Genomic DNA, 15,650 nt, shown 5'->3' on the forward strand with positions numbered 1-15,650 from the left:
AGGGTAAGCGGTTTTAGTTCACACGGGCAGGATGGTCGATGCAGGCTTGGAGGGCCGAAGTGCCTGCTCCTGTGCTGTAATTTTCATTGTTCTTTGTTCTTTGCTGATGTAATGCAGGAAACGCAGCAGCAAACGTGCATTGAGCACCCTCTACCCCCACACAAAAGAAAGTAATGAGAGAAATAAGCACACACTGATTTCTGTGTTGTTAAATGAGGGAGAACAAAATCTGGTTTTAATGTTATGACATTGCATTTGAAAGGGCAAACACAGACCGTGATTTACCATTTCATCCAGTATATGGTCCACGCCTGAGTTCAGGACTCCTTCAATGTTGACAACACAGAACACTAAGTTTCGTGCCCGAAATACATGGAGGGTGGAATGTTGAACGTGGGACATCCAAGATCTTGTGTGTGTATGTGTGTGCGTGTGTGTGTGTGTGTGTGTGTGTAGAGAGAGAGAGAGAGACAGATAGAAAGAGAAAGACAAAGAGATAAAGAGAACCAGAGAGACAGACAAATAGATAAAGAGAGACGGAGAGACAGACAAAGAGATAAAGCGAAACAGAGAGACAGCGACAGCGACACACTGGGCCACTCTGATGTTCCTGGGAAATAATTATTTTTTTCTTCTATTGTTTAAAACCACCAGTGAGCATGGTGAAGGGACAGATCAGCAATTTCCTAAGCTCCTCTCTAAACTTGTTCTGGGCGACTGCGTAGATGAAGACGTTGTTGCAGGAACTGAGTGTCTGGAGCATGTTAGCTGCCTCTTGAAGGATATAGTCTGCGTTATTGAAATCCAGGCTGGTGAGGTAGCCTGCACTTGCGAGCCGTGCATAGAGGAAATGTCCGACATAAGTGACCCACAGGAGAAGAAAGCTGAGTGAGATGGCGAAGAGCAGGACAATGGACCTCCTGCGGTTTTCCATCTCTGGGTCTCCATGGTTCTCGGTGCCGCGGAGTCTCCTACGGGCTCTGCTGGCCGCTAAGATGAGTCTTACAGTCAGGACGTTGAGTAGCAGGATGAGGAGGAATGGAAGAAACGGGGTTAAGATTTTGTCGAGCCAGTCATAGGCCAGCCAGGCTGGAGCTGTGTAGAAGGTGACCTTCATGTCGCAGAACCAGGGCACCCCGTCCAGGGTGTACAAGGGCTGGTAGACGAAGTAGTAAGGGAAGTTTTCCACACAGCTTAGGGCACAGACTATTCCTATAGCCCGCAATGCTGTTTTCTCGGTGCAGTATCTCGTCTTCAGGCTGTGACAGCAGATGGCCACGAAACGGTCGATGGTGAAAGCCACAGTCAGCCAAACTGACACATCCCGAGTCGCAAAAACCAGCAAGGCGCTGACTCTACACCCGGGTGTGGTGGATAGGACACTGTTAGAAAAGTAGATGCGGCCAATCCGATTGAGGATGACGGCAGTAATGATGACCAGGAAATCGCTCACCGCTATTGCCACCAGGTAGTAAGTGATGCACCGGGAGAGTCCACAACGTCCTCGGCATAAGATTACAATCGCCAACAAGTTGGCTGTGAGATAAAAAGAGTGAACAGTTACAGAGCCAGAATCCAAACACCAGCTACTGACTCACCCAATCAGTTACCGACTCCATCCTGATCTTACCCCTTACCACCCCCAGACTCCAGCAGTTGGCATTCGTTCAATATCAAATGCTGACCTAAAAATGTGTCATTGTAGACAGCATTGCAACCCGAGCCCGCCACAAACTCTGTTTTCTGGTCAGCTCAAATTTAGCTCATTTCAAAAAATTGCTGCTGATGCCGTTATTCATGATAGGCCCAGTCCATCAATCAAGTCTATGCTCGCTGGTCTTCATTGGTTCGCAGTCCTGCAATGTCTCCTTTCTCAGAATTTCATTCTTCTCATCTTGAATTCCTTCCATATTCTGGTCACTCCAGGTCCCTGTAACTTCCTGCAGCCAACTGAATTCACAGTTTACCTCCAACTCTGCCCCGTTGTGTGTTTATCCTGCCATTGCAGTTATGCCTTCAGCTGCCGAGGCCCTAATCTCTGTAAATTCTGTTTTCAACAGCTGTTTCTCGCCATCCTCCTTTAGGACGTTCATTTTACCCTGACTATTTGATCTACTTATGTCGTTCGGTTTCAAATGTCTTTGATAAAGTTCCCGCCATACGTACTGCAGTGGCTGAAGAAACAAGAACAACTATACCTTTCTTACTGGCAACTGTAGATAAGCAATAAATGTTGACCTGGCCACGGACACCCACAAAAATATCCAAAATAAAAGTCAACTGTACAAAACCGATCAGCACAAGAAAAACATGCATAGCAAATTTAAAATCTTGATTCTCCATTCAGGGAACCCTACAGTGCAGAAGGAGGCCATTCAGCCCATCGAGTCTGCACTGACAACAATCCCACCCAGGCACTAACCCCATGAGCTCATGCATTTACCCTAGCTACTCCCCCTGAAAATAAGAGGCAATTTAGCATGGCCAATCCACCTAACCTGCACATCTTTGGACTGTGGAAGGAAACCGGAGCATCCCCTTGAAGCCTTTCCTGAAATAATTCCTATAACCCCATTAACATTGAGGGCTGCCCAGTAATACATCAAGGCATTGTAACTATTAAGTCGATGCCGACGTCGTGCTGTAAATTCTTGTAATCACGATAAGATTTTAAAAAAATATTCAATTTCATTTAATTCAAAGAATGCAGTGTAATAGTTAATTCGCCGATGCTGTAATAAGATCACTGCATGGAAATGCATGTTACTTCGCTGTTATGCGGTATTATTGCAAAATAGCATTCAGAACACCAGCGAATTTTACGACATCTAATGAAACTCAAAGTCGAAAATATAATAGATGCAAAGCCATCAATTATAATCCAAATTAGGCAACCCAATAAAATGCATTTCTAACTTTGTGTGCAGCACAGTAATTTGAATAATGTCTTGGAATATTCCCTGATTCAATCAAATAAATCATAGAATTTACCATTACATTTTAAAATATCAAACAAGGCACCTATAGACGTATATTGGTACCCGGTTGAAGTCCCTTAAACTCATCATTGCTGAATAGTAGATACAATGAGCCCGTTCCTGAAAGAGAAGAGACACAATTTATTGTTCTTTTTAAACAACATAAATAACTTATTTGTGATCCATCACTTACCAGGGGCACCGATAGAAGCAAGAACAGGATAACAAATGGCATAGAAGAGGCCTTTCGCTGGTCCGTGCATCGTCTCTCAGAAACTAGACGGTTCTCAGAAGCTTAATGCTTAGCTCTGGGACACATTCAATGAGGCCCTCATTTATTCTGAATCAGAATCTCTTGGGGGCAATTAAGTAACAAACTGCAGCTTACTTACGTTTCGGTAAATAAACACATCAACTCACCATTTCACGTCTTCCACTTGCCACATTGGCAGCGTGGACGATTCCTTTCTTATAGATGGCCGGAATTTATGCGCCTGAATGTTTCACACACATAATTTTTAAAAAGTTTCAAGTTTAACGAACAAATAATTCTTCAATTTCTTCCATTTCAAAATAGTTGACTTTGTTTAAAAGCTGGCGATGGTCAATCTCAAATAACCACAATGGGATCTGTATTACCCGGTGACTTGATTCCTATTTTTGGTCAGTTATGTTTGCAATTCAGTGAGGGAGAGACAAACAGAGATACAGAGAGAGAGAGAGAGAGAGAGAGAGACAGAGAGAGACACACAGAGAGAGAGAGGCACAGGGAGAGAGAGAGACATACACAGAGAGAGAGAGAGAGACAGAGAGACAGAGAGAGAGACAGAGACATACACAGAGAAAGCGAGAGACAGTGAGAGAGAGAGTCAGAGAGAGAGACACACACACAGAGAGACAGAGAGAGAGAGAGACACGCAGAAAGAGAGAGAGACGCAGAAAGAGAGAGACACACACACACACACACGGACAGAGAGAGAGAGAGAGAGAGACGCACACAGGGAGGGAGAGAGAGAGAGAGAGAGACGTGCACAGAGAGAGAGAGAGAGAGACAGAGACCCACGGGGAGAGAGAGAGAGACACACACACGCACAGATAGAGACACGCACACACACACATTCAGAGAGAGAGGGAGACGCACAAAGAGAGAGAGAGAAACATGCACAGAGAGAGAGAGAGAGACCCACGGGGAGAGAGAGACACATACACACACGCACAGATAGAGACACACACACACACGCAGAGAGAGAGGGAGACGCACAAAGAGAGAGAGAGAGAGAGAAACATGCAGAGAGAGAGAGAGAGAGAGAGAAAGACACACACACACACACACACACACACACAGACACGCACACACACACACACACAGAGACACGCACACACAGAAAGAGAGACACATGAACAGAGAGAGAGAGAGAGACATACACAGAGAGAGGGAGAGACAGAAAGAGAGACAGAGAGAGAGAGACATACACAGAGAGAGGGAGAGACAGTGAGAGAGAGAGTCAGAGAGAGACACACACAGAGAGACAGAGAGAGACACACACACACACACGGACAGAGAGAGAGAGAGATAGACGCACACAGAGAGGGAGAGAGAGAGAGAGAGACGCGCACAGAGAGAGAGAGAGAGACCCACGGGGAGAGAGAGACACACACACACGCAGAGAGAGAGGGAGACGCACAAAGAGAGAGAGAGAAACATGCACAGAGAGAGGGAGAGGGAGACGCACAGAGAGAGAGAGAGAGAGAGACACGCACACAGAGTGAGAGACACGCAAGAACAGAGAGAGAGAGAGAGACGCACAGAGAGAGAGAGAGACACACACACACACGTGGACACACACACACACACAAAGGGAGAGAGAGTCAGACACACAGAGAGGGAGAGAGACAGACACACATAGGCAAAGGGATCTGGGTGTGCAGTTACACAGGTCACTGAAAGTGGCAATGCGGGTGGAGAAGGTAGTCAAGAAGGCATACGGCATGCTTGCCTTCATCGGCCGGGGCATTAAGTTTAAAAACTGGCAAGTCATATTGCAGCTTTATAGAGCCTTAGTTAGGCTGCACTTGGAACATAGTGTTCAATTCTGGTCGCCACACGACCAGAAGGATGTGGAGTCTTTGGAGAGGGTGTAGAAAAGATTTACCAGGATGTTACCTGGTATGGAGGGCATTAGCTATGAGGAGAGATTGGATAAACTTGGTTTGTTGTTACTGGAACAACGGAGGTTGAGGGTCGACCTGATAGAAATCTACAAGATTATGAGAGGCATGGACAGAGTGGATAGTCAGAAGATTTTCGGTTATGAATTTTAGGTTATGGAAAACAACTGAGCACATACGCCCGGCTCGCTCGGTCGGTCGCGCATGAGACACTTAATCTTAGGGTCGTGGGTTCGAGCCACACGTTGGGCGTCATTGCTTTAAACTTTGCCCCATTCCTGGGTGAATTCCAGATTTCCATTCGTCCAGAAGTGTCATCGCTCAAACTGAGTCTTTCTCCTTTCCACTTTGTTTATCTCACTGTTGTGGGTTTGTGACTGAAAACTGCCTCCAGTTCAGTGGAAAGCGAGGAGTTTAGCGCTGAATTCAGCGAGAGATTTTGTTCTCATTTATTATGAGATTTAAACCCAGATCTGCGAGATTGTGTCAGTGGGAACAATAAGCATCTCCATTGTCACTCAATCGCTGCAGCCTTCCATCCTATCAAAGGACCATTTGTTCTTTCCTCCTCTCTCTCTCTCTATTTTCCTTGACTCTGTACTTGTTTGTAAACAATTAAATCACTAATTTCTTCCAGTTAGTGTCAAAGGTCAGCAACCTGAATCATTCACTCTCTTTCCCTCTCCACAGAAGCCGTTGGAGTTGATGAGCGCTTCCAACATTTTCTGTTTTGAGGGGGATTTGCAACAACTGCAATTCCTTGTTTTGGATCACAGTGGATCACTTTCCTCTGACTGAACCTTACCTGTTTAAACAGTTGAAGGACTGAGGTTTTAAATAATAATATACCAGAATATGTCACCCTGTTTGACATGAAGTGAAACAAAATGAGAATTAATCATTCCATAAAATGCTGCTAATGCAATATATATTTCATTGTCAATGCCAGCATTTGTTGTCCATCCCTAATTCCCACTGATACACTGCTCTCGTACAACTCATGAATTAAGAAGATTGTGTATCGCTTCTTGATCGAAAACCGGAGCGATACTTGTGGCAAGTTGAACAGCAAGGAGGAAAAATCTGCCCCATTCCACGATCCTGTCAATTACCCACAACATTTCACATTTACATCAAGAAGTCTCACAACACTATTTGGAATCAGGAGCTTTCGGGGCGCTGATAAAATACAGCAAATTTATTTTATTATTGGAGCAAATGACCCTGTTGGACTTTAACATGATGCTGTGAGAATTCTTATTATGCCCATCCCAGTCCAACGCCGTTATCTCGACGTCATACTTACATTGCAATTGCTGGTACCTCCTGTCAGAATGAGTGAGCGACCTTCTACTGCATTAGATTTCACTGTAGCTCACCACATTCTCAGAGTAATGTTTGTTATAAACCTTATTGTGGTAAATCTGTTGAAAAACTTCAGCTTATCACTGCTCTGCTTTCATCACACTGGAAGCTAATGTGAAAAGAAGAACAATTTCAAAGCTGAACAACGTGCACAAGGCTGGAAGGAGAATACGACTGTGAATAATTGGCACTGTGCATATTCCTCTACTCAGTATCTGGGAGAATCAGGAAGATGAAATCCTAGTGGTATGTTGGTTGGGATTCGGCGCTTTCACGGTCACAGATCGGCTTCAATATGCTAAGATTTAAAGTTTTTGATAATCCGTTTAACAAACCTGAATTGTTTCCTGATCGAAAACAGCTCGGTCATAAGCAGTGGAGTTCGATCTATAGTTTTGTGTCCGAATTGGAAATGTCACATGAGCAACAGTTGAAGAATAAACACAGATAGTGAAGGACAGTGATAGGCTGCAAAGCGCTGCCAAGAGAGCTGGGGATGCAAGGTCAAATCTGTGTGACAATGGGGTAGATTTTATCGATTAGATTGACACAGCTATCTCCTCGACCTGGATCCAAATCTCAGCCAAATCACAAGAAAACTTCTCGCTAACTTAAGCGCTAAGCTCTTCGACTTCACTGAGAAACCAGTAACTGTGAGACAAAGCGGGATGCAGTCTGACCGCTCGATCCCCCTCCACCACTTAATAAGACTATGCTGGACCCAGAGCGCTCTTTTACAGTTGAGGCGGTATAACTCAGTGATCGAGCATTTGACTGCAAATCAAGAGGCCTTCGGCTCAAATCCGAGTGCCCTCGTCCTTGTTTAATTGGTACTCTTTTTAAAAAATTATAACTGTCTTTCATTGGCTGCAAAGCGCGTTGTGACGTCCAACAAACGGGAAATTGGTTAATGACAATCGTCAGTGGAAACAGTTTGTGCCTATCTGCTCTATCAAAAGGAACTTTCCCATGTTCAGAGATGCGAGTAACCACGAAATCACAGCAACACTGTGGGGAGTAAAATAGTCAAAGGGGCTTGCATAGTGTTGTGAACGATGTGGCCACGTTCTAAACTTTGTTTTACAAAAAGAGAATTAGGGTTGGATATATCCCCGACTCGCTGACACCCTAATATAGAGTGTCTTAGTCTAAGTGGCAGAATTCGTTATTGCGTTCGACCCTTAAGCAAATGGTTGGTCGTCAGTACATCCAGGGGCGGCGGCTGTACTTTTATTTTCCCCATAAGCATTCATTGTCGCGCAGTTCCGGCTTGTGAACCGAGGCAACAATCAAAATATTTCTCAAGTGTTGCCGCTCTACTGTTGTCAGGTGTTGTCAACATTGCTTATTTAATGGATATTCATATCATACCTATTACATGGTATAATATATATTCATTTCAAATATGCAATTAAAGTTAAGAATTAGAGTCTTGGTTGGATGTGTCTGTGTGTCATTTCTCCGATGAGTCCTCATCTGAGACTGGGAAACAATCTCTCAGTATTCTGTCGACTTCAATAAGATTGTCTCTCAGTCTTCTAAACTCCAGGGAATTTCAACCCAACGTACACAGCCCCTCATCCCAGGAGAACTCTCTCACCGCAGGAACCTACCAAGTGGACGGTCTCCAATGGAAGGGTAGCCTTTCCTTTATAAAAAAGCATTGTTGATATCAAAAATGCACTGAATATTTCACACTTGCTCCCAACAAAACCCTGTATAAATGTAAATGGGCGTTTTTATTCTTGTACAGCAATCTGTTGGCAATAAAGACCAAAATGGCATTTCCCTTCCTATTGTTTGCTGCACCACCATGCTAACTTCCTGCGTTCCTTGTACAAACACACCCAAATCTCTTTCAACATAAACGCTTATAACTAGGAAAGACGATGGCCTAGTGGTTTTATCAGGAGACGATTAATCCAGGAACTCACCCAATTTTATTGGGCCCCGGTTTTGAATCCTGCCACGGCACGTTGTGGAATTTGTATTCAATTAAAACTATCTGGAATTAAGAATCTACTGATGACCATGAAACCATTGTCGATTGTCGGAAAAAAAAACATGGAGTTCGGTAATGTGCTTTAGGGGAGGAAATCTGCCTTCCCTTATCCGGCCTGGCCAACATTGATTCCAGAGCTGTAGCAAAGTGGTTGACTCTCAACTGTCCCAGGGCAACCAGGATGGGCAATAAATGCTGGCCAGCCGGCGACGCCAATTTCTAATTAATTAAAAAATAAGTAGGTCACCTGTACACACATTGTCTGGTCTTCCTCAGTTTATGAACAAGAGAATATCTTTTTGGGCAACATGGTGGCACTGCTGCCTCACAGCGCCAGGGACCCGGTTTCAATTCCCGGCATTGGTTACTGTGTGCAGAGGCTGCATGTTTTTCCCGTGTTGCGTGGGTTTCCTGCGGGTGCTCCTTCTTATTCTCACAGTGTGAAAGGTGTGCCGGTTCGGTGCATTGGCCATGCTAAATTCGCTGTCAATTTACCCGAGAAGGTGCCGGTTCTGCCGACGAGGGAATTGTCACGGAAACGTCATTACAGTATTAATATAAGCTTAATTTTGCCACTAATAAAAAAAACCTTTAAATTGTCCAACCTTATACCCGATGCGGTCCAACCACTGAGTTATGGAGCCAATTCCTGAGCCCAGCGCGGAGTTAGTGTATCATCATCAGTGGAGCAAAGAAGAGGTTGAATTTTCAGGTGGGTGATATTTGATGGATATGGAAATATCCGAGGTGGAGAACAAAGAGTTAATCGATGCAACTTGAAAGCAACTTGTGTGTCAGTTGCTTTTGTGATAAATGTCTGCCTTCTTCAGAGTTTATTGTTATTGTTACATCTCTGCATTTTCCAGCTCTGAAACAATTCATCCAGCTGCGGATTAATGTTGTTTCTCCCTTAACAGACACTGTGACGCGTGTTTTCGTTTAATGAAGAGTTAAATAGGAAGTTATTCACTTCTTGCCTGGGACTCCAACGCGGAACATGGCGCCGAAACCTGACCACAGCACGCCAGGAAAGCTAACATCAGAGATTTGAAATTCGTTGATAACCATTTCTGTCTTCATAGAACAGTACAGCACAGAACAGGCCCTTCGGCCCACGATGTTGTGCCGAGCTTTATCTGAAACCAAGATCAAGCTATCCCACTCCCTATCATCCTGGTGTGCTCCATGTGCCTATCCAATAACCGCTTAAATGTTCCTAAAGTGTCTGACTCCACTATCACTGCAGGCAGTCTATTCCACACCCCAACCACTCTCTGCGTAAAGAACCTACCTCTGATATCCTTCCTATATCTCCCACCATGAACCCTATAGTTATGCCCCCTTGTAATAGCTCCATCCACCCGAGGAAATAGTATTTGAACGTTCACTCTATCTAGCCTCATCCCTTCATTTCAAGTCACTTTCGCTACTGACATTGTCACACAGTCATTCCAACATCTTATAACCAACTGAAACAAATTATGTCTTCTTGCTTCATGTTCAAATACTTTCGCCTCCAGAAAATCAGTAGGTGCTGAGCAAAGTGCCGTTTAGTTAAAAATTTATCATCAATTCCGGGCTATAGCGGTGGAAACATTGACTCTGAACCACTAGACCACCCAGGCTCCACTATCACTGGCTCAATGTTGCCTTGTCCACGATTCCTGGTGTCATGTAATCCATCCTACCTTGTGCTCTATCACAGAAATGCTTTTTTTCCCCTTCCGCTGAGTGATTCCTGACTTTACAATCAGAAAATACTGAGAATACTCAGTCGGTCAGTTCATGGTTAGTGACAAACGCGCAAATAATTCCAGTCGTCGAATCCCTCTGAAATTAAAAACATTTGGATTTTTTTCTGTGAAGGCAAAATACTGCGGATGCTGGAACCTGAAAGGAAAATAGAAAAATGCTGGAAAATCTCAGCAGGTCTGACAGCATCTGTAGAGAGAGAATAGAGCCAACATTTCGAGTCCGGAGCTATGACGAAGGGTCATCCAGGCTTGAAACGTTGGCTCTAATCTCTCTCCACAGATGCTATCAGGTCTGTTTAGATCTTCCAACCTTTTCTCTGCATGATGAAAGCATTTCTGCCGGGATTAAACTGGGGACCTTTCGTGTGTAAGGCGAATGTGACAATCACAACACCACAGAAACATTGCGATGCAATGATTCAAGGAAACTGGTTCCAAAACCCGTTAATTGCCAACAATAATTTACGTTTGAGTTGCATGGAATTCGTGTGAAAACAAAGGTATTTCGTAAAGTAATTAACTGGACATATAAGAACATAAGAAATAGGAGCAGGAGTAGGCCATCTAGCCCCTCGAGCCTGCCCCGCCATTCAAAAAGATCATGGCTGATCTGAAGAGAATCAGTTCCACTTACCCGCCTGCTCCCCATATCCCTTAATTCCCTTATCGATCAGAAATCTATCTACCCGTGATTTAAACATATTCAACGAGGTAGCCTCCACCACTTCAATGGGCTGAGAATTCCAGAGATTCACTACCCTCTGAGAGAACAAGTTCCCCCTCAACTCTGTTCTGAACCGGCCCTCGCTTATTTTGAGGCTGCGCCCTCTAGTTCTGATTTCCCTTCTAAGTGGAAAGAATCTCTCTACCTCGACCTCATCCAGCCCCTTCATGATCTTATATGTCTCTATAAGATCACCCCTCAGCCTTCCAAACTCCAACGAGTACAGACCCAATCTGTTCAATCTCTCCTCATAAGCTACACCCCTCATCTCCGGTATCAACCTGGTGAACCTTCTCTGCACTCCCTCCAAGGTTAATATATCCTTTCGCAAATAAGGGGACCAAAACTGCACACAGTACTCCAGTTGCGGCCTCACCAGTGCCTTGTATAGTTGCAGCAAGACCTCCCTGTTTTTATATTCTATCCCCCTCGCGATAAAGGCCAACATTCCATTCGCCTTCTTAATCACCTGCTGCACCTGCAGACTGAGTTTTTGCGATTCGTGCACAAGGACCCCCAGGTCCCTCTGCACAGTAGCATGATGTAATTTTTTTTCCATTTAAATAATATTCCAATTTACTATCATTGTTATTATTATTATAATTATTATTATTATAGCGGTGATGAGATTGAATCACACGCTTCAACCAGTATTACTGCACTGTAAGTAGTCTCACAGCACCAGGTTGAAGTCCAACAGGCTTATTTGGTAGCACGAGCTTTCGCAGCACTGTCCCTTCATCAGGTGACTCAGGTGATGAAGGGGAAGTGCTCCGAAAGCTTGTGCTACCAAATAAACCGGTTGGAATTTAACCTGGTGTTGTGAGGCTACTTACTGTGCTTACCCCAGTCCAACGCCGGCAACGCCACATCATTACTGCTCTGAGCTCATCAACGCTACGAGCAGAACCTATTGATGCCGTATCTGGTATTGCCAGTGAACAGAATTAATGGAGTAGAATTGGGTCGCATGACCCATTGAGCCTCCTCCATGACTTAATCAAGGCAGATCCACAGCCTCAATCCCAATTTCCCAGCTTATCCCGATAGCCCTTCATTCACTTACATTCCAACAACTCTCCACCTCAACCTTCAATGTCCTCATCAACTGAAGATCCACAGACCTCCGTGCGGCTACAGAATTGATGCAAGATGGCGCCCGAGCGAGGTGACCTCTTGCAAGCTGTGCCCAGCATACCTTCTAACTCTATCTTTTACTCCTGATCTATGCTTCTAAAACTTCATTCCAACTCCTTTAAACTCTCTAACAATGCTTTAATTCAATTTCTTACACCCCAGCTATGACTGTAACACTACATTCTGCACTCTCTCGTTTCCTTCTCTATGAACTGTATGTTTTCTCTGAATAGCGTGCAATAAACAATACTTTTCGCTGTATGCTCATACATGTGACAATAATAAGTCAAAGAATTACAAGGCTTTACAAGCCTTTGAGTGAAGAAATGTCTCCAGACCTCAGTCAGAAATGGCTGAAACATTATCCAGAAAATGTGAGCCCAGAGTCCCTTACTGAGGCACTTTTTGCAACCCTATAACCGTAACATCACTCATTTGCCATGGCTAATCCATCCAGCCTACATCAGCTGCACCGTGAGTGTGACAGTGAAAGCCGAAAAGCAACAATATGCCAGTGGCGACTTGCTGAGGGCGATTTTTCAATAAATGGTGAAGAACAAATTAACATTTTGTCTGCTCCAATCCAGTTCATATGCAACAACGATCTAGAATCGGGGGAAATTAAAAAAAAAAATTAACTTCGATTATGTTTCGACCTTATTTTAAATCGGGGGGGGGGGGGGGGGGGCGGGCATCGTATCTGAAATGAACATGTTAACTCCTACAATCCAGAAACTCTGCTCATGACCAATGCGACCGACCTAGAATATCAAACCGTGCAGTCAGATTGCAATTTAAATCTTTGTTTTGGAGAATTATAATTCTGTTGAAAACCTTAGCCATATGGCAGATTCATCAATCTAACATAAGATTCAGAAAATAACATTTGTCCCGAATTTTATCTCTTTCTCCATGACTGCAGTTGCAGAATATTAGTCAAGCACTGGGGCAGTGTAAATGGCACATGGCTGTGAGATAATGTGATTCCTTAATATTTAATAACACTGAGAGATGGGACAGCTGCTTTGAAAAGGTTTTGTCTGTTTTTGTAAACACAATAATCAGTATACTTCAGAAACACAGGTGACACATGGAAGTGTTTAGAATTTGATGCGTGTCCACAGATTCTGCCAAACCTGCTGGGAATTTCCACCATCTAATGCTTGTATTATAAATACAGGTTTTATCAGAACATAAAACACACCGCAAGGCGGCAATGATGAATGAAATGGTCCCACAAACTGTTCACGTGTAACTTTCAATTTCCAAAACCCACCAATCTCATCATTGCTGACCCTGTGAAACTTACCTTGCATTCATCTCTCAAAGCACTGAAACGCCTCAAATGTGAACTATCTGCTCTCAAGCTCAAGACTTTGCAATTATAAAAACAGCATTCTGGTGAAAGTTTAACAGTTTCCTCATTCCACTGATTATTGTCGACTTGCTGTGTATTACCCTCGTTGAACACATTTCAGGTTGGGACAGACAGATTCTTGATCTATCTGAGAAAGAAGGGGAGTGCGCAGAAAAATGGCAACCCAATATCAAACATGGGTTAAAGTTTCGAGTTCAGTTATTGAGTTTAATAATATTTGAAATATATAAATTGTTACAAATAATATCTTAGAGATAAAAGTTCAATAAATTAACATCGGCTAACAGTAGAGGCAGAAACATAAGAACATAAGAAATAGGAGCAGGAGTAGGCCATCTAGCCCCTCGAGCCTGCCCCGCCATTCAATAAGATCATGGCTGATCTGACGTGGATCAGTACCACTTACCCGCCTGATCCCCATAACCCTTAATTCCCTTACCGCTCAGGAATCCATCCATCCGCGCTTTAAACATATTCAGCGAGGTAGCCTCCACCACCTCAGTGGGCAGAGAATTCCAGAGATTCACCACCCTCTGGGAGAAGAAGTTCCTCCTCAACTCTGTCTTAAACCGACCCCCCTTTATTTTGAGGCTGTGTCCTCTAGTTTCAACTTCCTTACTAAGTGGAAAGAATCTCTCCGCCTCCACCCTATCCAGCCCCCGCATTATCTTATAAGTCTCCATAAGATCCCCCCTCATCCTTCTAAACTCCAACGAGTACAAACCCAATCTCCTCAGCCTCTCCTCATAATCCAAACCCCTCATCTCCGGTATCAACCTGGTGAACCTTCTCTGCACTCCCTCCAATGCCAATATATCCTTCCTCATATAAGGGGACCAATACTGCACACAGTATTCCAGCTGCGGCCTCACCAATGCCCTGTACAGGTGCATCAAGACATCCCTGCTTTTATATTCTATCCCCCTCGCAATATAGGCCAACATCCCATTTGCCTTCTTGATCACCTGTTGTACCTGCAGACTGGGCTTTTGCGTCTCATGCACAACGACCCCCAGGTCCCTTTGCACGGTCGCATGTTTTAATTTGTTTCCATTGAGATAGTAATCCCATTTGTTATTATTTCCTCCAAAGTGTATAACCTCGCATTTCTCAACGTTATACTCCATTTGCCATATCCTCGCCCACTCACTCAGCCTGTCCAAATCTCTCTGCAGATCTTCTCCGTCCTCCGCACGATTCACTTTTCCACTTATCTTTGTGTCGTCTGCAAACTTCGTTACCCTACACTCCGTCCCCTCCTCCAGATCATCTATATAAATGGTAAACAGTTGCGGCCCGAGTACCGATCCCTGCGGCACGCCACTAGTTACCTTCCTCCAACCGGAAAAACACCCATTTATTCCGACTCTTTGCTTCCTGTCGGATAGCCAGTCCCCAATCCACTTTAACACACTACCCCCAACTCCGTGTGCCCTAATCTTCTTCAGCAGCCTTTTATGGGGCACCTTATCAAACGCCTTTTGGAAATCCAAAAACACCGCATACACCGGTTCTCCTCCATCAACCGCCCTCGTCACATCTTCATAAAAATCCAACATGTTCGTCAAGCACGACAAATCCAACATGTTCGTCAAGCACGACAAACAAACGATAAGTCTTTTTTAGTGTTGTCCAAGGACTCAGTGACAAACAAAATCCGAGAGGCAATGAAAGCAGATGGAGAGAAAAAGTGGTGAAAGCGCCGTCCCTGGATGGTTTCGAACCACCAACCTTTCAGTTAACAGCCGAACGCGCTGACCTATTGCACCACAGAGACTGACACACCCAAACGTCACATGGCATCCTAAATCAGGGTGTCAGCGTGTTGGCTGCAAATTCGACGCCAATTCAATTTCACCAAACCTGACACAGAAACACCAAATGATGATATCGTTTACAAATCTAAACATGTATCTTTAACTATTTTACCCCATAGTGTTGCTGGGTGTAATGGTTAATCCTTTCTCCTCACATGGGAAAAGGGCCGTTTGATAGAGCAGGGAGGGATAGACTGTTCCCACTGACTGGCCTCAGTAACAGAGGACAAGGATTGAAGATCATGAAATGTTTGCATTTATATAGAACATCTCCCGACCAGCGGACGTCAGAAAGCGCTTTCCAGCCAATGAAAGGCAGTTTTTAT

The 15,650-nt window shown here is 44.3% G+C and overlaps 1 protein-coding gene and 1 non-coding gene across 2 annotated transcripts; both read right to left on the bottom strand.

Annotated features, from left to right (window-relative positions):
* Positions 1-634: 634 nt before the first annotated feature.
* LOC144480705 (putative G-protein coupled receptor 139) lies at positions 635-3,241 on the bottom strand. The gene is made up of 2 exons (XM_078200298.1): positions 3,172-3,241; positions 635-1,536 (listed from the first exon to the last, which is right to left on the bottom strand). Exons 1-2 carry the CDS (start codon positions 3,239-3,241, stop codon positions 635-637), a joined length of 972 nt encoding a protein of 323 aa, XP_078056424.1.
* Positions 3,242-15,210: 11,969 nt separating this feature from the next.
* On the bottom strand, positions 15,211-15,284 carry trnan-guu (transfer RNA asparagine (anticodon GUU)). The gene has a single exon. It is a non-coding gene; the product is annotated as a tRNA-Asn (tRNA).
* Between the last annotated feature and the right edge of the window lie 366 nt (positions 15,285-15,650).

Source organism: Mustelus asterias, chromosome 30 (assembly GCF_964213995.1).
Source record: "Mustelus asterias chromosome 30, sMusAst1.hap1.1, whole genome shotgun sequence".
In the NCBI taxonomy this organism is placed as follows: domain Eukaryota; kingdom Metazoa; phylum Chordata; class Chondrichthyes; order Carcharhiniformes; family Triakidae; genus Mustelus; species Mustelus asterias.

Bases quoted from the DNA above. Each gene is read 5' to 3' on its own strand.
- LOC144480705 (XM_078200298.1), bottom strand. From the start codon at position 3,241: ATGCACGGACCAGCGAAAGGCCTCTTCTATGCCATTTGTTATCCTGTT. The intron at 1,537-3,171 runs GTAAGTGATGGA...TTTATCTCACAG, and splicing joins TGCTTCTATCGGTGCCCCTG to CCAACTTGTTGGCGATTGTA.